This window comes from Myotis yumanensis, unplaced genomic scaffold (assembly GCF_028538775.1).
Source record: "Myotis yumanensis isolate MYYU_CA2020_CCGP unplaced genomic scaffold, mMyoYum1.0.hap1 SCAF_9, whole genome shotgun sequence".
In the NCBI taxonomy this organism is placed as follows: Eukaryota; Metazoa; Chordata; class Mammalia; order Chiroptera; family Vespertilionidae; genus Myotis; species Myotis yumanensis.
In genome coordinates this window covers 25460174-25484312 of record NW_027223760.1, presented here as the reverse complement: position 1 = coordinate 25484312, position 24139 = coordinate 25460174, and the positions used below count along the sequence as shown (strand labels likewise).

The window sequence follows — 24139 nt, the reverse complement described above, 5'->3', positions numbered from 1 at the left end:
TATCAGGGATTGGGGATAATTAAACTGGAATATCGCTTTCAGATTAAAAAAAATCTAGATTTTTCTCTGATGCTTGGATTTGCGCAGGCAATATGAGATGAACCATCCAGACCCCTCAGAACTCTAATTGAGATGGTACATAGGCACCATGTCGGTATCATAATCCTAATCCCTTTACTCTTATTTAAATCTCATCAACAATGATCCTTTTTTTCAGCACTTATGTATGCCAGGTGCTTTCCAGTCACTGAGGCTTTTAGAGGTAAACAGCAGGGCCCACCTGATGGGTGTTACCTGCCAGGTTCTGCCCTGCGGGTCCCAGGGGCTTTGCTTTTCACCTACAGAGCCACCAGGGAGGTCCTCCTGGCTGATGTCCTGGATTTCTGTGTTTGGGGATTTATCTGAATTAAAACAGGCTTCCAAGTACTCTGTATGCTGGGCTCTGGAATTGCATGTTGCTAGACAGATGCAGTGATACAAACCTGGGTTTTAATTCAAACTCTGTCACTTATTAGTCACATGCCTTTGCGGAGCTGAAGGTTCCTCACCTGAGAAGCAGGTAAAATAGCATTGACCCCAGTGAAGAGCTGTGAAGCTAAAGGAGGTGAGGTAGTCCATGTGCCAGCATGGGGCCTTGGGTGTGGCAAATGGTCCACAGGTAGTGACATTCTTCCTTGCTTCCAGCCTCTCTTTCTGCCAGTCCTTGACCTTCCACTGTGTGCCAGGTGCTGGTCGGGGGGTGGGGGCGGGGGGGGCTATGGGCACACTAGTGAGCAAGGCAGGCCCTCCCTGCCCTCAGGGAGCCCACAGCTCTCAGCTCCAAACTCAGTTCCTTCTGCAGAGACTAGATGGAGAGGAGTGTGGAGTCTCGTTTCTGGGGGCCTTTGCTCTTTCCTTGAAGTGTCTTTACTTAATAACATGCACTTCAGCCTCAGCCTTGCAGGGATTCCCAACAAAGCTCGTGGCTCTCTCTTTCCAGCCCTGTTTCTATCTGATTCTCAGGAACCGGGTTCTCCAGACAGACCCTTCCTGGTGTACATCCTGTTTGATAGGCTATGCTGGCCCCTATCCAGGGCAGCCTTTCCCTTCCAGCTCTGCATGTCCTCTCCAAGTTCATGGCTCAGCCCCAATGCCACCCCCTCCCAAGGCCTCCTACAGCCTTCTCATGCTCCCCCACCTCATGTTAGAAGTCACTTTCTTCATGCAAACTGCCAAAGTACTCTTGTTCTGCCACTTAGCTCTTCACCATCTGAGTAACTCTGGTTCCTGCGGTGGGCGCCCGGTCCAGCCTCAGCCGTCCTTGGATTCCATGGTGTCTGGCATGTCTCACGGGTGCCCTGAGCAAGCATTTTCCACATGGAGGGATGAATGAAGGCCCTCGGCATGCAGGACTGCTGTCAATTGTGGGGTGCACCGTCTGCCAGAGTCCTCTTCTACTTCCTTGGAAGACCTGTGTTTTCACTGGGATTTGAGCTAACAATGTCAAGTCTGCCTTCTTCTTTCTTCTCTCAGTTTCCATCTAACCTCATGCTCTTTCTTTGCTGGAGGGGTTTCAGTTGCTCAACAGTTAACCTCTTCCTGTGACCTGTTTTTGAGATGTTTGGGTGTGAACAACACAAATTCCACAAACTGAGACACCTCCCAAATACGATGTAGGCCATTCCTGCCCTGATTTTGCCCCAACTGTAAGGAATATGAAGCTGTCCTCTGGGCTCACATGCAGAAAGCATCTCGGGTAGGCATCAACGAGACCAGTAGGATGGACAGCTGTCTTGTCCCATGGGGAGTTACTTATTTATATCCCTCCCGACCACTCCTTAAAGCATTTGTTCACTCCCTTTCATGAGAACCTTTCAGAGGAGGGTCCACTGTGGGAAGCGACGAAGGTTTGTCTCATTAAAAGGACACTGAGGCTCAGAGCCGGGCAGTGTATCCAGAGGACCTGGCTACTGCCAGTGTGAGAAGGGCTTTTTTTTTTTTTAAATATATTTTTTATTGATTTTTTACAGAGAGGAAGGGAGAGAGACAGAGAGCCAGAAACATCGATGAGAGAGAAACATCGATCAGCCGCCTCCCGCACATCTCCTATTGGGGATGTGCCCGCAACTGAGAAGGGCTTTTTATTTGGGCGTATGCACCGTCCATCCACCAGGTTGTGGGGGAGGGACCACAAGAAGCTTCCCCTGCAGTAGGTGCAGACCTGGAAGGCCAGGTGGCAATGGACAGTGTTGTTTGAACTATTGTGCTGTGTACAAACAGGAAGCAGGGTACATCCCCATCTGTGTCTGGCTAACCTGAGATGGTTTGCTAGTGAAGATGAGAATCTGCCATGGACTTGTACAGCCAGGTTTGAATCTACCTCTACCACTTTTAGCTTTGCCAGTTACAGAACTTTCCCAAGCTATAAAGTGGGAATAACAATACCACTAACTTCAGAGGTCTCCGAGTCAGGGTCCTGGCAAGCAACAGTACATGCAAACTCACTCGCTCGTACAAAGATTAATACAAGGGCTCTTGCCAAAATTGTGGCTCTTAAGAGGCAGGACAGTGGTAGGGGTGGAAATAGTGAGGCCCCTATAGGACCAAACAGGGGTGGGAAGTCGGTGGTTCTCCGAACCTGGAGATAGAGAGTCTGGGTGGAGAGGCTGACCAGGGCACTGTGTGTGACCTGTGGACAAGGGTCCCAGCCAGTGCATGTAGCCCACCTCCGCTCCTCCTGTCCTCTCCCCCTTCCTCCAGCCTTCTGCCCATGCTCCCCGCTGGCTGCACCTCGCCAGGCCCAAGGGCAAGGAGCCTGTGGTTGGACCTCCATGCAGATCAGCCTCCGGGTGCAGAGAAGTGTGGGGAGAGGATCTGGAGGGGCAGATGGAAGATCTCAGCACTGAGAGTTTTGTTAACTTGCAGTTTAAGATTAAGATTTATCTCTGGGAGGTGCTGGACCAGCAGTTCTCAACCTGTGGGTTGATACCCCTTTGGGGGTCGAACAACCCTTTCACAGGGGTCGCCTAAGACCATCAGAAAACACATATATAATTACATATTGTTTTTGTGATTAATCACTGTGCTTTAATTATGTTCAATTTGTAACAATGAAAATACATCCTGCATATCAGATATTTACATTACGATTCATAACAGTAGCAAAATTACAGTTATGAAGTAGCAACGAAAATAATTTTGTGGTTGGGGGTCACCTCAACATGAGGAACTGTATTAAAGGGTTGTGGCATTAGGAAGGTTGAGAACCACTGTGCTGGACAGTTACGGTACAGTCAGGCACTCGGCAGTCAATGGCCATTCATCGTTTTCATCACTATTATCATTGTTAGCATCACTATTATTTTTACTATTATTGTTGCTGAAATGCTCTCCTGTGGCTGTTGTCACCAGGTCTGACTGTCCCACAGCCATGGCAACCATGTCCCATGGCCTCTAGCTTCTCCCAGTACAGTTCTCTGTTTCAGCTTGAGCAGAGTACTTTGGGGATCCCCCTGGCAAGCTATGGGATGAAGCTGAGTCACTGTCATTGTCATCCAGCATCACACCTTTCCTTTTCTTCACAGGGACCCTCCACTCCTGAGTCCTGGCCAGCCCAGGAGGACGCTTCGCCAGTGCTCCTGTGCCACGAGGACCCGCGTCTGAAATGAGAGCCATGCCTTGGAGCTGGACTTGCCTGCTATCCCATCTCCTGATGGTGGGGATGGGCTCCTCCACTCTGCTGCCCCGGCAGCCACCCCCGCCACCCCAGAAGCGGTCTTTTGTGACATTTCGCGGGGAGCCAGCGGAGGGCTTCAACCACCTGGTGGTGGACAGGAGGACAGGGCACATTTACCTGGGGGCCGTCAACCGGATCTACAAGCTCTCCAGCGACCTGAAGGTCTTGGTGACCCACCAGACAGGGCCGGACGAGGACAACCCCAATTGTTACCCACCCCGCATCGTCCAGACATGCAATGAGCCGCTGACCACCACCAACAATGTCAACAAGATGCTCCTGATAGACTACAAGGAGAACAGGCTGATTGCATGCGGGAGCCTGTATCAAGGCATCTGCAAGCTCCTGCGGCTGGAGGACCTCTTCAAGCTGGGGGAGCCGTTCCACAAGAAGGAGCACTACCTGTCGGGGGTCAATGAGAGTGGCTCTGTCTTTGGAGTGATCGTCTCCTACAGCAACCTGGACGATAAGCTCTTCATCGCCACGGCAGTGGACGGGAAGCCAGAGTATTTCCCCACCATCTCCAGCCGGAAGTTGACTAAGAACTCAGAAGCGGACGGCATGTTTGCATATGTTTTCCACGATGAGTTTGTGGCCTCGATGATTAAGATCCCTTCGGACACCTTCACCGTCATCCCGGACTTCGACATCTACTACGTCTATGGCTTCAGCAGTGGCAACTTTGTCTACTTTTTGACCCTTCAGCCTGAGATGGTGTCTCCCCCGGGCTCCACCACAAAGGAGCAGGTTTATACATCCAAGCTCGTGAGGCTCTGCAAGGAGGACACTGCCTTCAACTCCTACGTGGAGGTGCCCATTGGCTGTGAGCGCAGTGGCGTGGAGTACCGCTTGCTTCAGGCTGCCTACCTGTCCAAAGCCGGCGCCGTGCTCGCCCAGACCCTCGGAGTCCGTCCAGAGGACGACCTCCTCTTCACTGTCTTCTCCAAGGGCCAGAAGAGGAAGATGAAATCCCTGGATGAGTCGGCCCTCTGCATCTTCATCTTGAAGCAGATCAATGACCGCATTAAGGAGCGGCTTCAGTCCTGCTACCGGGGCGAGGGCACGCTGGACCTGGCCTGGCTCAAGGTGAAGGACATCCCCTGCAGCAGTGCGGTGAGTCAAGGGAGGGCCTGTGGGCTGGGATGATGCGGTGTGGAGGGAGGACCCTAGCCTATGGCCTTTGAGGGGTATGAATCATCCAGGCCATTTAGCAGATGGGACAAGTATATCCCATATCTGGGTCTCACTGGACTCAGATCCTCACCAGCTCAAACCTGCTATGACTATGCAACTGAGCTTATAAAAGTCAGAGCTGGAGTGAAAATGTAGATTTCCTATCAGGGCACTTTTCTCTACCGGTTATTGGAGGGAGTGCTAGGGATAGGCGGGATTATGTTACTTACATGTTAACACGTGCACCAGGCATGGTTGAAGGCCAGTTATCATGTACTGTAGGACAAGGTGTGTGCCCACTTTCTTACCAACCACGACAGTGAATCATTTTCCTGGGAGCTGAGAATAAACCATTACTGGGAGCAATGGTGTCAGTCATTCTGCATTTGAGATGGATGGGGAATTTCAGGGCGCTATGGTCTCAGCCCCTGGCACATCTTTAGAAAATGAACAATGAGAGCAGAGTAGGGTGAGAGTCCAGTGAACATAAAGGGGAAGGCAGGACTTGCTGAGAAAACTGTATTTGTTAAGCATCTTCAGTGCCCACAGCTCCACAAAAGAGACTCGCTACAAAGTCAGGGGGCAGCCCAGGAAGAGCTCTGAGGGACAGTTGTGCTGGGGGAACTGGAGGAAGGGGGAAGGGACAGTTGGTGTAGGAGGCCGTCCTGGGGTCTGAGGGCCTGAGGGACAGACCGGACCTCAGGATGCTGCCTTGCTGGGTGATCACAGGGGCAACTGGTGACACAGCCTCACCCACTTGTGACCCAACATGAAAAGCATCTGTCTTTCTGTGGCTCGACTTCTGTTCACCTTTCCAATGGTCCAATGTTTTTCTAAATCATTCTTCAACTGAGTTGGATGGCTCAGCTATTGACATCACCTATGCCCCCTATCACTCTCCTTTCCATTTTTCTCTTTATGGTCCCATTAAAAAGTTATGAGCCTAGTTGGAGAAAATCTAACCTGTAATCTTAATGAGGAAAGGAAAGTTCACACATCAGGTGGAAGTGTGCGTTTGCATCAGTGTGATCCTGATGTCTAGTCAAACCGTGGTGAAATTCCGTATTAGGAAATGCATTTGGGTTTATTTAAAAGTTAAGTTCCCCTTCATACCACTTGCCAAGCTGATCTCAGAGGGCACGGGTACCCACTCCATCCAGTATGTGTCTCTAGTGATTGGGATTTGGGGTGGGTAGAGGAGAGGGAGGAGAAAGGAAGAACTTGGCAAAATTTGGCCTTTGGTGCCCTAACATTTAGGCTTAGACTGCTTTCCAGCGGTGAGTTTTCCAGGTGCCTGGGCTGAAACTAAAAGATGCCATTCCTCCTTGGAGGCCCTGAAATCCAGGACACCCCTAGTGTCACAAAGGAAATGGGAGAGGTACTATGGGCAAAAGAAGGCAGCAACAATTGACAGTCATGGCCAGGCCAGAGAATCGAGTGGACCCTTCTGTATCTGCTGAGCCCTAGCAGGTGACATATCCTTTGGATTCTCTGGTTTGGGGCACTAGGTAACCCACTCAGGAGAGTCTGTAAAACAGGCTTATGAACTTGGGGGGCCTGGACTGCTCCCAAATGAGGGCAATGAATGACAGTCCAGATGCTTGGCTGTGTATAAGTTTATTACACACTCAAACATAGTTCCCGGGAGATGCATTAGAATGTTGGCATGGACACGGATCTTAGAGATCCTGTAGTCTAAACTTTCATTCCACAGCCCAACCAAGTTAATGAATTGTCCAAGGTCAGACATCTTGCGGGGGAATGGCAGACCCTTGAGGATGATCCTCTTTCCTCTCTTAGCACCACATTTGCACATATCCATGTGGACACATATGTACAAACACATGTGTGCACATATACAATAAATACCCTCATGAGCATGCAAACATGTGTCCTAGGTTAGAAAATGGTACATTTATGCTGTGTGCTTACTAAACTAGTTCTTTTGAGGTCAGAGGGCTTGGCTATTTTTTCTGTAGACGTTCGTTTGTAAAGAACTTGCTTAAACTGTCTTTTGGGTAGTAAAACCAGCTGCAGGGGTCAGCCTGGCTGCCCATGGGCAGGAGTGTGCCCCACCCTTGCTCCCTGCCACAATATAAAAAGTCAAGTTCATCATGGATGTCTGCAGAGCTGCAGGTCCCAACACCGCACGGTGGCCTTGGAGAGAACAGAGGGAAACAGCTTTGCAAGACAGGCTAATGCCAGGACTGGAGTAATGGAGCCAGATAACAGGCTTTTGATTTTTCTTTGGCTTTAATTAGCCCTTTCAAGTAAGAGGCAAGTTCAGGGCTGAGAGCAGAAAGGAGGAGGCCAGAAACTGCACACAGGGCCGGGCTGTCTCCCCAGCCAGTCTGAAAGGTCACGCCGGCTTTTAACGTGCAGTATCAGTTTCTTTTGATTCGGCCAATCCTCAGGTTACCTTGCTCTGGAGCGCTCAGCTGCAATTCATTTGGCCTCAGCGGAGACCACACATGTTTCACGTGCCACCAGCCAGGCCAGGCTCCCCAGCGTCCCACTGAGGAACCCTTGTCGGCACACTGTTGGCAAACACAGCCTTTCCTTCACCCATCCCCGCAGCTGTTAGGTCCCTCCTCCTTTCCCCTCCTGCCAGGAGGCAGGGATGGATGAGGTGGACCCTGGAGTTTCTTTGTCTCCCAGTCCAAGATTCCCTCGAGGCTTGCAAAATGGAGCCCATCTCTGATGGCCTCCTCCAGTGGCGGCTCAGCAGTAGAAGGATGGCCCTGGAGGTTGGCTTTTAGGACTTGTGTTTTGCAAGGTCGGGGTCTCCTGTGGGTTTTATCATAGTCACAACTCAGAACTTGCAAAGGGGGTGTGATTAGTGGTTCATTCCCCCGCCCCTTCCCGCCCCCTGTGCTCCTGTTGTTAGAGTTCCCTAAGCTAGAATGTGTTCCCTGGGATGTCCTTCAGGCTCTTCTGATCCCTCCCATTTCCTGGGACCCACACTCCTTCCCCTGAAATCATGCCTCCAAAGCTCAGAGCAGAGAGCAGTGTAAGCCCCGGGGCCCCTCAACCCTTCACTAGGTCTCCACTGCCCTTTGATTATGTGCAGGGATGATGGGTGGAGCTGGGAGAGAATACCTGTGTGGCTTGGCCTGCCATGCCATGGGGCATTCTTGGAGCTGTGTGGTGGGCCACAGCCTGGGGACCAGGCCTAAGAGAATCCATGGACTGTGAGGCTAGAGCCTCGTTCTGCAGGTGCCCAGAGAGCTCCCTGTTTTTATTTCAGGTGAATCAGGAAGGCTGGCTGAGCCCACCTCTGAGTTAAGGGCGGGGCCTCCTCCTGGGACTGTCACTTTGAATGTCAGTGCCTGCTGCCAAAGCAAATCCCTGAGTGGGCGTTGGGTGTAGAGGCTGGGGAAGCAGACCCGTGTTTCTTGGTCCTGTGGGGGACCTTTGGGGTGAGGAGCCCATACCTAGCCCGTAGCTTCTGTCATGTGCCAGGACCCCAAACAAGCCAAGGGTACAGCTCCCAGAGCTTTCTGGGGAGCTCTGACACCCCTGACCTGGAGTTGGCAGCCAGGCTGGGCCAAGGTAATTGCTTACCACATGGGCCACGTGGCTGGGCATCCCAAAGTCCCCCAGGCATGGCTATCTGTTCCTCCTCAACCTTTTCCCAGCCTTCTGTGATAACCTCACAGAAAACCAGCCTCAGTCTCCAAATGGATGAATGAATGGATGAGGGGACGAAGCATTTATTAGGCCTTTGGCCATGTACTCATACCTGGTGGATGCCAGGAATCATGAAATGATATTGGTCTCCAGGAGCCCAAGAGTCTAAGACTGAGATGCACCCACGCAGGTTGTCATGGTCTATGTGGTGGGAACAATGACTGTGGTCCTGGGAGTGAGTGATGTCATGCAGATGAGGCTGGATGATGCAAAAACCAGCTTCTTAATCTTCCCCTCAAGACTTGCACTTAGAGTGACCTTCTAACCAAAAATGTAGGTCTTTGGGGGCAGAAACTCTTATCCAGAATCTTCGCCTCACTCCTGCCAAGCCCCGTAAGTGGAAGCAGAGAGTGGCAGCCTGATAATCCCACTGCAGGGGTGTGCATGGTGCTTGATGTTTACAAAGGGGTTCATCACCTCCTTCGTCCTCTCAGTAGTGCTCAGGATGGTAGAAAAGGCAGCCTTCCTCTCCAGGTGAGGCAATGGAGCAACAGAGAAGTCACGTCCTTCACTCACGGTCATGTAATTGGTAGACGAGAACCTGCTGTCCATCCTAATTCTCAGCCGGCTGCTTTTCTCACCGGTGTTACTCAGTGGTTTCCCACCGGTGGCACCCCGGGTGGGCCAGTTCACTGCCTGGGCATCGCAGGGCATTTGCAACCCTGGGCACTAGAGAATTAAGTGCCTATGGGGCTCCCCACACTGCAAGAACTAGAAAAGCCTCTCACCTTTCTACCTGTGGGAAACCACTGTGAGACCGAGTGCCTATCTGACTTTGGAGGTTGCCTGCCAGCCCAGCCAGTCCCACCAGGTGCTCAGAGGCACAGGGGCTGAGCTCTTTATGCTGATCCCCGAGCTCCATTTCATGCCCAACAGTGAGGAGTAGTGAAGGAGAAGAACCCCATGCATGGGTGCTGTCACTCCGACACCTATATTTATTGTTTCTCAGGCACAGTGGCCCTGGAAGGGGACAGGGTCATCCCCCTGGACTCAGGCTGGCCCCCCGTCCCAGCCTGGTCGGTCACTCAGGTTCATCTGGCGCCTGGGATCCTGAAACTCCACGAGAGTGAGCATCCGGAATGGGCAGGCGGTCATCCCAGGCTCGGGGTGCTGGTCTCTGCCAGTCTGCTTGGGGTGTTTTCTTTCCCTGTCAGCAGGAAGGGCAGCTCTGAGTAGATGGGTGTATCCTGTTGTTTATGGCTCTGAGCAAGGTTTCTCTTTCTGCTCAGCCACAGTCCTGTCACAGACCAGGAACTCCCCCTCCTGCTGCCCCAGTCCTTTCTATGTCCACTACATTGGCCGCATGTGTTGCTCCATTTACACACACACACACACACACACACACACACACACACACACTCTCACACTGTGGCACACTAAACATGCATGCCCTATTTCATGCTCAGGTCCCTGTGAGAGCACACATCACCAAGCCACCAAGCTCCTTTCACAGCAGCCCAAGCACTTACCCCTCACAGCCCACTGACCCCTATACTCCTGACTTGCAGTTTAGCATTTGGGGGCTACCTTATCACAGCCTGATACTTTAGAGAATCAAATCTTTCCCCTCTCCCTTGGAGATGGCTTCTGTCCTAGGTATTAAGGTGAAAAGCACACTCACCTTCCTGTTTGGCCATCAGGATTTGCAGTGAAAGTCACATGCCAGGCAAGTATGCATGGTGCCTTGGGGTACAGGATGGTGGCTGCAGCCTGGGTGGTATCTTGGGCTGAATGAGAGGAAGGGGCTTGAGGTTGGCCTCCTCGGCTGGATGTGTCCTCCCATGATACCACCCTGGAGCCCATCGGGTCATCAGAGAGAGTGTCAAGACCCAGGAATCCCATATGCAGAATGCTAACACAGAGAACTGCCAAGAGAACTCAGTGTGAGGTTTACTGAGTGACGTGTCAGGATGTGGGGCCGTGCAGTGCCGAGACATCTACTTCATTAACCCTGACATGGAAGTGTGCACACCTACAAAACACTCATGTTTGTACACACATTCTGTCTGTCTGGATACCGACTCAGTTTCTCATGGTGTCTGTCTTCCCTCTCCTTTCTGTCTGTCTGCTGTGTTTCACTGTCTCATTACACTCATACTCTGTGCACTCTCATCTCGTAGGCTCCCTCTAGCTCTCTCTGTCTGTGATTTAGTCTCCCTCGCACCTCCACATCACACGCAGCAGCTAATACAGGAGATCTCTCTCCCACTTGCACACATGCACGTGCAAACACCCCACACAGTGTGCGATCCCTCCCCAAATTGGCAGTTGAGCCTCTCATTCAATCAGCAACAGTCCAGAATTGCATTTCTTGACCTTTCCTTCAATTCCAGCCATCCTCACAGGGTGGCGTCTTGGCCTGGATCCTGGTCTGAGAGGTTGGACCTTGGGTCTGAGCCAGTCCCAGCCCCTGAGATGTCACTAGGCTGGGAGCAGCTTCCCCTTTGCTTTGAATTACACATGTCATTTTCAAGAAGGAGGTGATACAATAATATCCCCTTTAATAAAGTGTGCCGGGACTCCTATGGAAAGAGAAATACATAGACATTCATAAATAACGATAGACACCGAGCACCTTCTATCTGCAGGACACTTAAACAGCTTTGTAGCACCGTCTGTATATTCTCCTTTGGTTATAATAAGCACAGCATGGGATTGAAAGGGACTTAATAATATTGTTGTGATTTCATGCTTACATCTTTTCTCCACTGGTATCTGATTTAGAGATATATGCGCTGTGCCTCACCCGGATGTTATGCTCAGTATCTCAGGCCTGGAATGTGCCCATTTGCCTCCCTTCCCATCGGGCACACGTGGTGGATGCCAAGCGGAGGCATTTGAAGGAGAGGACACATTTCAGGCCAGACTCTCCCTGCCGTTGCCTTTAGCGTCCCTTCGTTTTTGCAAGACAGAAGGGAATGACCAGGCATGGGCACAGGGCACTTGCTACTTTTCATTAACAAAGTTAGTGGAGAGGGAAGAAAGACAATGAAGGGAGTTATCCCTTCAGATGCTCAATTTACATTTCCCCCCTAATGGATGGGCCCTACATGCTGTCCACGCATAAGAAATGGGATCAGCGGGAGAGAAGAACGGCCACATCTTTCCCTGGTCTGGGTGTCATTACTGTGTCTCTGTCAGTGTTCCAAAATATAATGGGATTTGTTCAGCTGATTTATCCCACATGCAGGCAGCATTATCCAGACTCACACACGGGCCTGAGGAGCAAGAGGGGAAGACGCTCAGCAACGAGAGTGGGGCTAATAAAATTTATTCGCACTAACAAGGGAATGACCTACCCCATAATTCAGCCTGGCGAGCGGGCCAGTGCTTCCCAGTGCCCGCCAGAAAACACACAAACTCAATCATCGTGGCATGCCCCACTCCAATTACAGTCCTAGTGGCGGCCGAGGTTGTCTGCTGGAGACTGGGAGGGGAGTGGGAGCGTGGGACTGATGGGCTGTGTGGGATTTCTTTGCCCTTGACAGATGGCCAGTGGGGACCGCTGAAGCTCAGGTACCAAAGGAGAAGGGCAGCACCCAAGTGGGTTTTACTTGGTGCTCTTCCCAGTGCCTTCCCTGGTAGTGCCATGGTCCAGGCTTAGCCACTGGACTAGTTCCAGCGTGGTGGCCATCCGCAGAACTGGGCTAGTGGAGTTGGGTCCTGATGCTCTTGCTTGGCCAGCCTTCTACACTGGTCATGGTGTCTTGGCCCGCTCTGCTCGTCAGAATGGGGAATATGGGGCTCTCAGCAGCTGAGCTGATGAGGATGAGAAGGTCATGGGATCAACCCTGGGATCCTGAGTTGGAGCTGCTTTGTGACTGCTCTGCTCAGCAGCTCCTGGGGCAGGGGAAGGTGGGGAGGAAATTGTCTCAGCTCATTGTTGGTCACAGACAGGCCTGCAGAGAGTGCCCTTGGTGAATGCCCCTCCCCTGGGTAAACAGCTCAATTTATGGCATTCGTTTCCTGTTAGAAGGATCGGGTTGTTATTGTGATGAGTGAAAGGCCACTTAGGTATCTGTTGGGATTGGGCCACAAACAGTTTCAAAACACATAGAATTACCAAAATGAGTGTGCAAATAGGGTTGCTTTTAGCAAATCACTTCCATGGTTCAATGGGTAGTTAAATGCATTCCTTCAATGGCTGTTTGCCTCAGAATCCACACACACACACACACACACACACACACACACACGAAGCTCTTAAAGCACCATGACCTTCTGTATGTAGGTATCGGCCATATTTGTGATGCTTAGAAACCAGGTACGTGCTCTTGGGAACGTTGGTGTAATTTGTTGGGTTGTTTTCTGTCTCTGAGACACTTTTCATGAAGCCCCTCCAGAAGTGTGTGTCTGGGCTATGGAGGCTGTGCTTTGCTGGCTTCCCCTCTCTTTCTCTGTACACATTTATTTACCTACAATCTCATTGAAAAAGACGCAATGTAGAATCCTCCTGAGATAATGTGTTGGTAACGAAGTGGGGGAGGCCTCATTCCTGTGTTCCACGTTCGTGGCTGTGCTCACAGCCCGGTGCAGGGCCAACCGGCACCTGTCACAGGACCGCCCCGGCTCTCAGGAGAGTTCAACCTGTGGGATTAGCGTGGGTCATGGGCAGACCTTTGGGGAGGATGGGGGCTCATAAAAGGGAAAGGGAGGTTTATGCAGAGCGGTAAAGCCATTAGGGGACCGTATAGTTTGATTTTATTTCTTTCTTTGCTACAGAACTAGCACTCATGCACATGGGACTGTTTTATGAAGTAAGAGGCTTTCTGATGAGAGCCTCCTCCCCAAGAGGTTGCTGCCTCTCTGAGGCCTCTCCCTGCTGACCTCTTCCCCTGGAGGGTCATCTGTGTGCATCAGGCCTCCTGCATTCATGAGCACCTAGGGGTCAGCGGTCATGTTTGAGATATGGCCCCAATAAGTGGGTGATCACTATCTCCCTGTTCTGCAGAGCTTACAACTGGAGTCCGTGTAGAGACATGAGCTACCACCGCTGATCTGATCCGTATCTCGGTTCAGAGAGAAATCCCACTGATTTTCCATTTCCAGCGGAGGTCTGCGATGGTCAGCTCCTGTGTGTGTGAAGTGTAATTAATTAATGGGAAGAAATTGAGGCTGCTGAGCATGAAGAATCTAAAGACCTTCTCTTGTCCAGGTCAGCAGGTGCCTCGTAGGTGCCTTATGGGCTTCCCTCCTCTTTTTTCTCCTAACTTGTATTTCTTTTCAAAGCTTCATCTCTCACTTTCCCTTGGGACAGATGGGCTCAGGAAGGGAGGGAGGAAGGCCAGCTCTCACGATTGCCCCTGAGGGCCTCCTCGCAGGGGAGAGTTAGTTCCTTCCAGAGGTCACGGAGGTCAAGCACTCCCCCTGGACGGCAGGGGAAGAAGTGGAGGCCTGACTCTTCTGTGCAGTCTCTGATCCTGAGAATGGGTTTCCCTGATGCTGGAATAGTTTTCTTTGGGGCCACCCTCTTGCAACCCCAGTGGAATCCCCTTCATAAGTTCAGTTTTTCCTTCTGGACTGGAAATTTGGGGTTCTGGTACCTATTTTCTCACAACTTGATAGCTCCCGGGCAGGTGAGGGGGACATCATTTCACTCTCTAGGCCTCAATTTCCTCTTCTGTAAATGGACTATTGGGTTAAGATCCTGAGTCATTTTCCTCTGGGAAATAACACAATGTGTGAGAGAGTGGCCATGTACGATACTGGGCAGAGAGCTCAGAAGTGTGCCCACAGAGCCTTGCTGCTCCCCAGGCGGGGGTGGGGGGGGGGGGAGAGGGGGGCTGCCCTCTGTACGCCCAGCACCGGGTCTGTTACTGATGTGTGTCTGATCTTGGCCCAGGTCTGTCTCCCAGACTAGGAAAAAGGAGAAACTAAAATATTTCATCTCTGTATTTTTGGGTCCTCACCTACTGCTTGGTGCTTAGTAGGTCTGTCCTAATTGTTTTTAAACAAATTAATGAGAGAGGAACAGTAAATAGTGTTGACTTCATTTAGTGCCTCAGTTACCCCTAATAGAAACAGGAGTTTCAATAGCATAATAGACCAAAAGTTTGATGGAAAAGGCCTAACTGAAGGCCCCACAGTGGGTGAGCTTGGGCCAATCTCTGAGGCCTTCTTCCCCTGTCTAATAGTCTGGCCTTCCAGCTTTGGGGGTGGCTATGGGGTGCTTAAGACTCCTGTGCATGGGACTGGATGCTACTTTTGCCTTCAGGGAGGGCAGGAGTGCTGGCTTGCTCCCCGATAGAAGGACTCCTCTCTGCTGGACCAGGAGCTGCCCATGAACATTGGGAGGACCGGGTCCAACTTTGAATTTTCTGTTCTGGGCTCAGAGACTGCTGCTGCTGACCCAGAGCAGCCGGCAGCTGCCTCTCGGTTGGAGGAGTCAGCTGCGTGGTCTATACCCGCTGGCTCACCCGGTTGGTCTCCTGTGGATTAGTTTGGGATATTTGTAAATAGTGATGCCTCGGGTATGAGGGGTAGCCTGTGGATGTGGAAGAGACTGTGTCCCAGAACTGAGCTAATTGGTCCACAGGGGGCTGGACCTGGTGACCCCTAACTCATTAGCACTGCATTTGGACCACTGAGCTCTGGCCTACTTCTGACCTTTCCGTAATAAGGACTCACTGTGGGTTTCTGCAAAGGTGGGACAACCAAGGTTGGGTTAAAACAGCTCCACTTGTCAGGGGAGGGGCCATCAGGAACCAGCCCAGAGGCCATGCTAGCTGGGGTGAGGGGTGATTTCAGGGTCAGGTCTGCGTGCCTCCTTTTCACCTTTGGCCTTCAGGATGCAGTGGCATGGTGTCAGGTGATGCTGGTTTTTATGTGTGAGTCGTGGGGTCGGGGCATAGTGTTAGGAGATGATTCAGAGGGCTCCAGAGGAGATGTCCCTGTGGCCCCCCAGGTCTGCCCCCTTCTTCCGCCCTTCCCCAAGAGTCTTTGCAGAGACCACCGGACACTTCTGGGGTTCTCAGGTGGCTGCTTTGTAGCTCCACCCTGGAGCATGGGCAACTACCAAAGAAAAGATACTGACAGCATTTAAAATCCCCTTTCCGTGGAGATGATAGAGCTTTTCAGAGTGCCAGTCTCTGCAGAGTGGGAGCAATTTCCCTGTAATTGGTAAAGTAACCGTAACTGCTCTGTCATTTGTATGTGGCGACACGTAATTGCACAGTAACCTCTGCCGCTGTGTGCAAGGGAAGCACGGTGAGCTGTTAGATTGTAATTTGGAGTGTCAGTTCTGGCTCCCCATGCCACCTCCACCCCTACCCCTCAAGGAGGCCCTGGGGGAAGCCGCCATGGGCCTCTCCACATCCTGGTCCAGTGGGTCCTACTCCAGAGAGGGAATGCTTGTCACCTGTCATTCTCTTCTTGGCATGGGCTTCATGACCTCAGCTAGGAAGAGACCTCCATGGTGAACCAGACCAGTGCTTCTCCAATGTTAGCGTGCAGCAGAATCACTTGGGAGGGTGTTAGGATGCAGATCTCTGAGCCCCACCCCAGTGTTTCTGATCCAGTAGGTCTGAGTGGGGCCCAAGAATTTTCATTTCTAATGAATAGTGCTAAATCTTCTGGATCTTAGACCATTCCTCTGCTCTTCCCTTCAACCTCATTGATCTGATAGATCTTTAGGAAGTTCCACCTTTGCTATTTCATCTTGATAACATTAGCTCCTTTCATCTTGATAACACCTCTCTGAGGTAGATGTGATGAATTTCCCCAGACGCCAACTCGCCAAGGTTGTTTGAATTGTCTGTGACAAACAGTAGTAAGTGTGAACGCTCCCATAGCCCTTATGAAATGCCAGACATTGTCCTACATGTACTAAACCATTTACTCCTCACAGCAGTATATACTAGTATTACTGTCCCATTCTACCCATGAGAAACTGAGGCACAGAGAGCTTAAATAAGTTGCGCAAGGTCACACAGCATTAAGCGGTAGAGCTGGGATTCAAACCTAAGCATTTTGGTTCTAATTCCAAAGTGTTAGCCATTGTGAAAGTCAGGCTTTTATTTAGTCACCTATCCATCCATTTATCCATCCATCCATCCATTTAACACATATGTTTTAACCTACTATGAACTTGCAACTAAGCTAAGGGTACAAAGATGCATAAAGCATGGTACCGTCCTTGTGCGCATGGGCCCTGTAATCCAGTGGGTCACCAGTCTTAATTTACGACCCATGTATCCCATGAGGATATTTGTGGAAAGCAGATTTGGTATCCTCCTGATTGGGGTGGAGGGGCCCTGGAGGGTGTGGCCCTAAGACTTCAATATCTCTTCACAGGGTTGCCCAAGTAGATACCACATATATTCCCATGAAACAGACCCTATTTCTTTCCTTTGTAAGAATGAAGTTGCTCTCTAATAAACAGTCATTATAACAGTGGCCACAGCTCACTCATGGGTATTTGTGGTGTGGTGGGAGGAACGGGTGCGATGTGGGCCTGCAGGCGAGGCTGGGCTCCTGATTATAGCCGAGGTGAGTCCCTTCCTGGCTCCTCTAGCCGCTGCTCTAATCTTGCTGTTAATGGGGCCCAGGGGAGAGCTCAGCCAGGGCTGGAGCAGACACTATCCTCTTGCTTGCCCAGGGTGCTCAGGAATCCATGCCAGCCCTCACCTGTGGAAGCTTTCTTCAATTAGCCTTCCCTTCTAGGGCCCACATGTCCTGGCCTCTGCTCCCTATACCTTGGCCTCCTTGAGTCTGTGGGCCCATGGGACCCTCTGCCTTCTCCTCCCAGTGCTGTCATTTTCCTGCAGCTGTAGCTCAGACCTGGCGGGTTGTGTCATGGAGAGCCGTGCTCCAGTCAGGAGGCACACGAGGACCATTTCCAGCTGCCATGAGACCCCTGTTCCAGGCAGGATTTCCATTGAAAAAATTAATGTGAAATACCAGCTTGCATTGATGGCATGCTTTCCTGTTTATCATGTGCCGTCACACCTGTTATCTCACCTAGACCTCACAACGGTCCTGTCTTGCAATTTTATAGGCAAGGAAAATGAGAATCAGAGAACAGGAGAGGCCGATACCAAGCTGGCTAGTTGAGAAGCTGCTGAGCTGCTATGGAACCCGAGACCTATGTGCTTTCCACTACTTCAGTTCTAAAACTCCCTCCCCACTGCCACAGCTTTGAGGAAACAGTAAGATCACCTCATGCCACAGCTGAGGGACCTCAGCAGCCATGCAGATCTGGGCTGCGCCTGTCAAAGGCCCCAATCACCTTTTTATTGCCTGGCATAGGGGAGCCTGGGGAGAAAGCCACCATTGTCCCTGGAATGCAATCCCCACGTTAGGAGCCCCAGCTGCAGTCTTTAGAAGCTGGTGATGACACCGGGAGGTAGGCAGTTGGGAAGGGATGACTGTCTACTATAGGTGAGGAGACTGAGACCTGGCTCCTGGCAGGCCTCAAAGAGGTGTTAGGAACTGAAGATGGCAGAGCCCGGGCTGCTAGGCTGACTGGCTGAGCTGTCCTCACTTCCTTCTGATCAAAACATCCCTCTCCCAGCCCCTTGCCGTGCCCGGTGCCACCGCAGCAGGAGCTCACAGGTCCCTGACTTCCTGCCTCTGAGCAGCCAGTGATTCAATGATGCAGGTGCTCAAATGCATACTGTCTCCTTGTAGGTGGTTGTTTATTTATTTGATTGTGTCCTGCCCAGCCAGGGGGAAGAATGGTTTTCAGTAACCAACCACTCAGAAATGCAATCCTGGGCCAATGAGGTACATGTTTGTGCCAGGGGTGGTGGGAGACTGGGAAACATGGGCTGCTTTGCTCCCTGACTCGGTTTCCCCCTGTGCAGGGCAACTAGTCATCCAGCCTCATCTATTTAGAAGATGGGTCATGATGGGCAAGGCACATTTGCTGATGCCAGAGGTCCCTGCCGCCCAGTTTAGGGTTGAGAAAGTTGGGGATGAGTCTTCTTCATGAACAGGAGCACACAAGGCCATGAGGGTTCCTAGCACACCCTCGGCTGCCCTTGCAACGCCAGGCAGGTTACTGCAATGATCCAACAGGGAGAGGACATTGTCTTCCCTTGGCCCAGGTTTTTCTTCCTCTTTTCTGCCCATCCCTTTCACTCTCCACCACTTTCTTGCTCCCCATTTCCTCATTTCAGTGAAGAACCAGAAAGATCAGACTAGACCTTGAAAACTCGCTCCTAACTTTGATTCCTATAATTGTTGTTATTTTTTAGAGCGGGGGGTGGAGGAGGATGTGTTTGGTCTGGGGTTATTGGACCAGACCATGCAAGAGAGACACAGGTGGTCCGAGGCGTGGGGCGGACGCCTGCAATGCACAGAGCCTGCCGGGCCGGCCCAGGCTCACCCTCCCTGGTCTGACTGCCCCCCCGCCCCCACACCACGCTAAGAAGAAGGGGAGATGGCAGAGAGAGGATTGAGATGCAGCACGTTGTCTTCCCCAAGATGGACAATGCCTGTCCCCCTTCTTCTGGGAGGGAGCCGAGGGCCCCGCAGCCCTGAACAGCTCAGAGTTGGCCACGGTCACACAGCTCCTGGCAAGAGCCTGCCCTCCAGTTCTCCAGATGCCTCTCCTTTGGCTGGACTGAGGCCTTTAAAAAAGTGACACCTTGTATTTTATTTTATTCCTTTTTCTGAAAAGTCCAAAAACGTTTACAGGCATGGGCTCTATAGGCTTTATGGAAGCCCATCAAAAAGCAGGGGTTGTTTCTTCTATCTTTATAGAGCGGAAAATAAAAGAACAGAATATGGAAAAACTCTTCTAAGACCACACAGTTCTCCCCAGAAAGGGGAAAATCCAGCGTAGGCTCCTAGCGCCCAGGGGAGTCTATGCCACACCGAAGCTGGTTGGTGGGTTGCTGGGGCCTCCTCACCAGCCGTAGTCAGTCCTCACACTCTCCAGTAAGTCAGATCCCAGCTGGGACCCTCTGCTTGCGTGGGGACCTGGAGGCCTGGAATAAAACAGTGGGAATGCAGCTGAAACACTGGGAAGGAAACCAGCCTGAAGCCTTTCCTGTTGGTTCCCTGAGTCCTGAAATTGCCCTGGAGTCAGGAGCAAGAGTTGGGTCAGTGTGTGCCATGGGATATCCAGGGAATATTCTCTTCAAGGAATGCTAGTAGGTGTTCCGGTCTAACATGGTTTAGGAAATAAAATGTTTGGGAAAGGATTAGAGAATATTAAACATATTTCTTCTTAAAAATACTTCATACCTTTCCTGTAACTAATCATTGTGAATGCCTGACGTGGTGTTAGAATGTACTGTTCCTCAAAATTATGTGCCCAAGGAACCCTTTTGTGATAGAACATCTTAGGGGTTTGGGTTCCACTGAAGATACTTTGGGAAATGCTGGTGTAGGGATGACAAGGCCAGGGCTCTGAAAGAAACAGGGAGTCTGAGATTGATCAGCGTGAGGCTCTACAGTGGCTTGTTGAGTTCATTCACAAACTTTCCATTCCTCCCACTTCCCCTTTCCTGAACCTACGGTCTGTACATGTCTTTGTCATAGCCTTGCCATTCGTGTATTGATGTTCCTAATTCTCCATTCTATACTTGTGAGTCCTCATCTGTGGGGACTCTTTAACAGCAGGTGTGTAGAAGTGGAGACCACATCCTCCTGATGCCCTAACCAGCTGTCTGGAGCCCATGCTCATGGGTGCTGGCCCAGTGCTTTCTGATGTGATGGTGGCAAAAGGCAACCTAAGCTACTGAGATGGCGCCTGGAGTGATTGCAGGTGGGGTGGAGAGACCATGGGAGTGTGGTGAAAAGAGACTCTAAGAATTTGTGTGTGTGTGTGTGTTTGTTTGTTTTTTTGCCATGGTCCTGAAACCTACTTAGATAACTGTTGACACGTCATCTAGTTTCTTCTGGACTGAGTGTTTCATGTAAAAAATAGGGATTTATACCATCTCTATGGATTCTTCTAGCTCTGTAGTTCCCTGACTCAATACCTCTGCAAATCACCCCAATGCTCCCCCCCTAATTTTTCTCCTTTTTAATTTTCAGCTCTTAACTATTGATGATAACTTCTGTGGCCTGGATATGAATGCACCCCTGGGCGTGTCCGAGATGGTCCGTGGCATCCCTGTCTTCACGGAGGACAGGGACCGCATGACTTCTGTCATTGCATATGTCTACAAGAACCACTCCCTGGCCTTCGTGGGCACCAAAAGTGGCAAGCTGAAAAAGGTAGGAACAAGGTGCACTCATTTCAGTTATGGTGAAGACTGTCTGTCCCCGCTGGGCAGATGTTATCTCGTGCTCTTTTGCCACCTTGGGCCTGGTGGGTGAGTGTTGCAGGTTGGAGTTAGGAGATATGTTGCTGTTGAGGTTATGAATGATCATCTTGTCTCTTCTCTGCCTTTGTACTACAGTTGTTGTGGGAATCAATCACACTGGGGGAGTATGCATTCACCTCTTCCCATCCAGCCTCACTAGGCCATCTTAACTGGTGTGTGTGCTCTCTTCAACTTGGGTTTGTGCCTTAGACAAGAGCATAATAGGCCTGGTTGGTTGGGAAGGTGCACAGAGGTAAGGGAGGTGCCTGCTCCTCTTGCTTCAGCCCTTCTGGCTTACACTTCCATCTGGAATACATTCAGGGAAATGGAGGAAAGTGCAGGACCTATTGCAATTGCTATTGGGGCCAAGAGCCAAATTGTGGGCCAAGAGCCAAATTGTGGGACAAGGAAATGTAGGATGTTGTGGTGCACCTTGCAATTGCTTAAGGTGGAGTAGAATGGTGTGATCTGGGGACACGAGCTTTCCTCCTCATTCTTCAGAGACCTGCTGGCTTCAGGAGCACCTGGTGATGGTGGCCCATCAGCAGTGCTGGGGCACCTGTCCATCCAGGACTAGTCCCTCATCCAGCTCTGCTCAGGCTTCTTACCTCAGTGAGTTGGAGCTGGCTCCCTAGGGTGCCCTCCTTGCTTGGACTACAAGGCTTTCTAAGACTCTAGGCAGGAGGTCCTGTTTTGTGCTGGCTGATAATTGGGCTTCAGTCTTGTCCCAGGGAAATATTGGTGATGCCATGTGGAGCTCCTGCTGGTCTTATTTTGATTTCCATTGGAATGTGCTGGACATTGTGTGATTCAGACAGATAAAGCCAGCACTAGCTGATCTGAGGGAGCCTTGATCCCTACCTTCTTGTTCCTGTATTTTCGGGCATTTTCTCAAGATGGTCAAGGGGAGACATTCCCTGCATATCTAGAAGGCTGTGCTCACTCTTCCATCCTACTGTGTCGCAGCCCTTTTCAGCAATTATTTATTTCTTTAAATGGTACAGACCTGTGGAACAGGCAGTGGGTCTGGGCTGTGAGAGTGAGGAGGTGAGAGACGGGGAGCAGGGTGTGCGTGAGCTGGGGGATGAGTGTACAGTAGTTAGTGGGTCATATCTGGAAGGGAAAACAGTGTTGGTGAAACGCTATGCGCGCTGCAAGGAGGATGCAGGCAAAGCACCACGCATCTCACATTGCCTCTCAAGACCTAACACATAGCAAGTGTCAAATTAACAGATAATTTAACCATCGTCTACATAGCTTTAAGAATTATATTTTGTCATTCCCTGCCTTTCTGTGAAGAGTATATTAAACACAAATGAATGTTTTCTTGCTGCATTGGCCTTTTGGTTGTTGATTACTCATGTATTGAGCTGAATGCCATGGACGCCCAGAGACGATGCTGCAAGGCGTAGGTGTGTTGTCGCTGCACAGCTCCTGTGTCCGTTGCAGCCTTCTGGGTTTTCCCTCTACTCTGCCCTGTCACTCCTCACTTCCGCCCGCTGTCAGGCGTCCCGTCAGGCGTCCTGGTTTACTCCAGTGCCTTTCCTCCTCCTCCACCTGCGGCTTCCAGCTTTCAGTGGTCTAGGAAGGCAGATCCCCAAACTTCCTGGAATTGTGTCTACTCAGCCTCTGAATAAACCAAGAAGGTGCGTGCACGACCTTCAGACCACTGGACTTTGAGGACATTTCCTTTGGCTGCTCCAACGACTGCATTCTGCACCAGACTCAATGAGTTCGGTTTGCTGGAAAAGTGAATTTACAGTTTAAACGGTGAATTCATACATTTGGCCTGCTTTGCCTCTCAATGGCTGAATAAGCGGTATTGAGAATAAAGAAGCAGGGCAGTTTGGGGTGCTGCAGCTCTTTTCTCTACTGAGCCCAATCTCAGTGTAATGGAGAAGTAACTTACTCTAAGACACTCAAAGATTCCCATACCCCAAATTTCCTACCAGGTGCCAGAGGACCACTGACTTGCTGGCAAGATCAAGCAAACCCTGTAGAAGGATTATTTTTGCTATTGTCTGAGCAGCTTGGAATATAGTGTCAGTGAAATAAACGTTGAGAGTTCAGTGCACATAACAGAACAGGCAGTTCTATTCCCTTGGGGGGGGGGGGGGGCGGGCGCGGGCATGATTCCTGGCCATGGCTGCATCATAAACCCAGCACAGCCAGCTTGCAGGTGTGTCATGTAGGTCAGAGTGGGGGCTGGGGCTGATGGGGGCTGGCTCTCTCTTGTGGGAGCCTGTATCCTGGTGGGGGTGTCAGTGTGGAGCACATCTTCATGACCTTGGGCTGAGGACACCCCCGGAACCTGGGGGAGCAAAGTGCACAGAGACCACCCTCAGGGGGCAGGCTGTGGGAGAGCCTGGCCTTGATGTGTTCCCAGATGTCAGCCAGCCCAGCAATGACAGGCGACACCTGACCAGCAGGCTTTATAAACTGTGGGCTGGCATTTCCCATTTTTTATTTGGGGAGGGGTTTGTTTAAGAACAGTTCCGTTTCAGCCACCTGGGATATTACATTTAATTTCCAGAGCAGTGGTGGGACTGGTGAAGCATACACATTTGAGAGGTAAGAGCAGAGGTTCATGGGGGGCTGGTGGGGGTTGATGAGCCAGCAGCCCTCCTGGGGAGGCCTGGCCATCAGAACAGCCAGCCTTTCTGCTCCAAGGGCTCAGAGGGGCAGCCACTCTAACAGTTTTGCTGGAGCCCAGCTCCTGCTGCTGCCGACTCAGCAGCCCGCCCACGGGGACAAGGCTGAGTTGGGAAAGGAAGGCTGGCCCGCCGAGTCTGTTGTTTGAAATAATAAAAAGCAAAACTGGCCAGTTTATTTATTTTTCCTAAACAATAGAATTTCCCACCACCCTTGCTCGCTGCGCACCACTCCCCTTTCCTCATAATCACTCTGCCTTGCTTTTCCCAGAGGTTATCAGGACCGCAGTCACCTCTGGGCAGAGGCCCAGCCACGGAAAGCTCTGGGGCTGCAGGATTCTGCGGGAAGGTTTGTGAGCTGCCGAAAGTGAGAAGAATGGAAATCATACTGTAGCTGTGATTACAGAGCTGGCTTCTCTGAGCCCCGTAATAATCTCCTGTGTGTACAAGGGCCTTGCAGAGTTCTTTGCAATATGACAAGGGACTCAAGGTAGGGAGGGTGGGCGAAGGGCGCTTGGGGGTTTGCTGAGAGGTAGGGAGTTTGCTGTGGGTTTCCGGGGTCCAGGAGCTAGACTGTAGCTAGCCATGGGCTGTCCTCAAAATTACTGACTTTTTGTGTTGTTTGAAAGCTGTGGGTCCCCAGCATTTGCAAC

The 24139-nt window shown here is 51.1% G+C and overlaps 1 protein-coding gene across 2 annotated transcripts in view; it reads left to right on the top strand.

Moving 5' to 3' along the window:
• PLXNA4 (plexin A4) overlaps nucleotides 1-24139 on the top strand; it is a 413941-nt gene that overhangs the window by 58896 nt on the left and 330906 nt on the right. For both annotated transcript variants that reach the window (XM_070423914.1, XM_070423915.1), the window contains exons 2-3: nucleotides 3564-4828; nucleotides 20564-20746. In XM_070423914.1, the coding sequence (XP_070280015.1) occupies nucleotides 3644-4828; nucleotides 20564-20746 (1368 nt within the window). In that variant the 5' untranslated portion in view covers nucleotides 3564-3643. The remainder of the gene's footprint in view (nucleotides 1-3563; nucleotides 4829-20563; nucleotides 20747-24139) is intronic.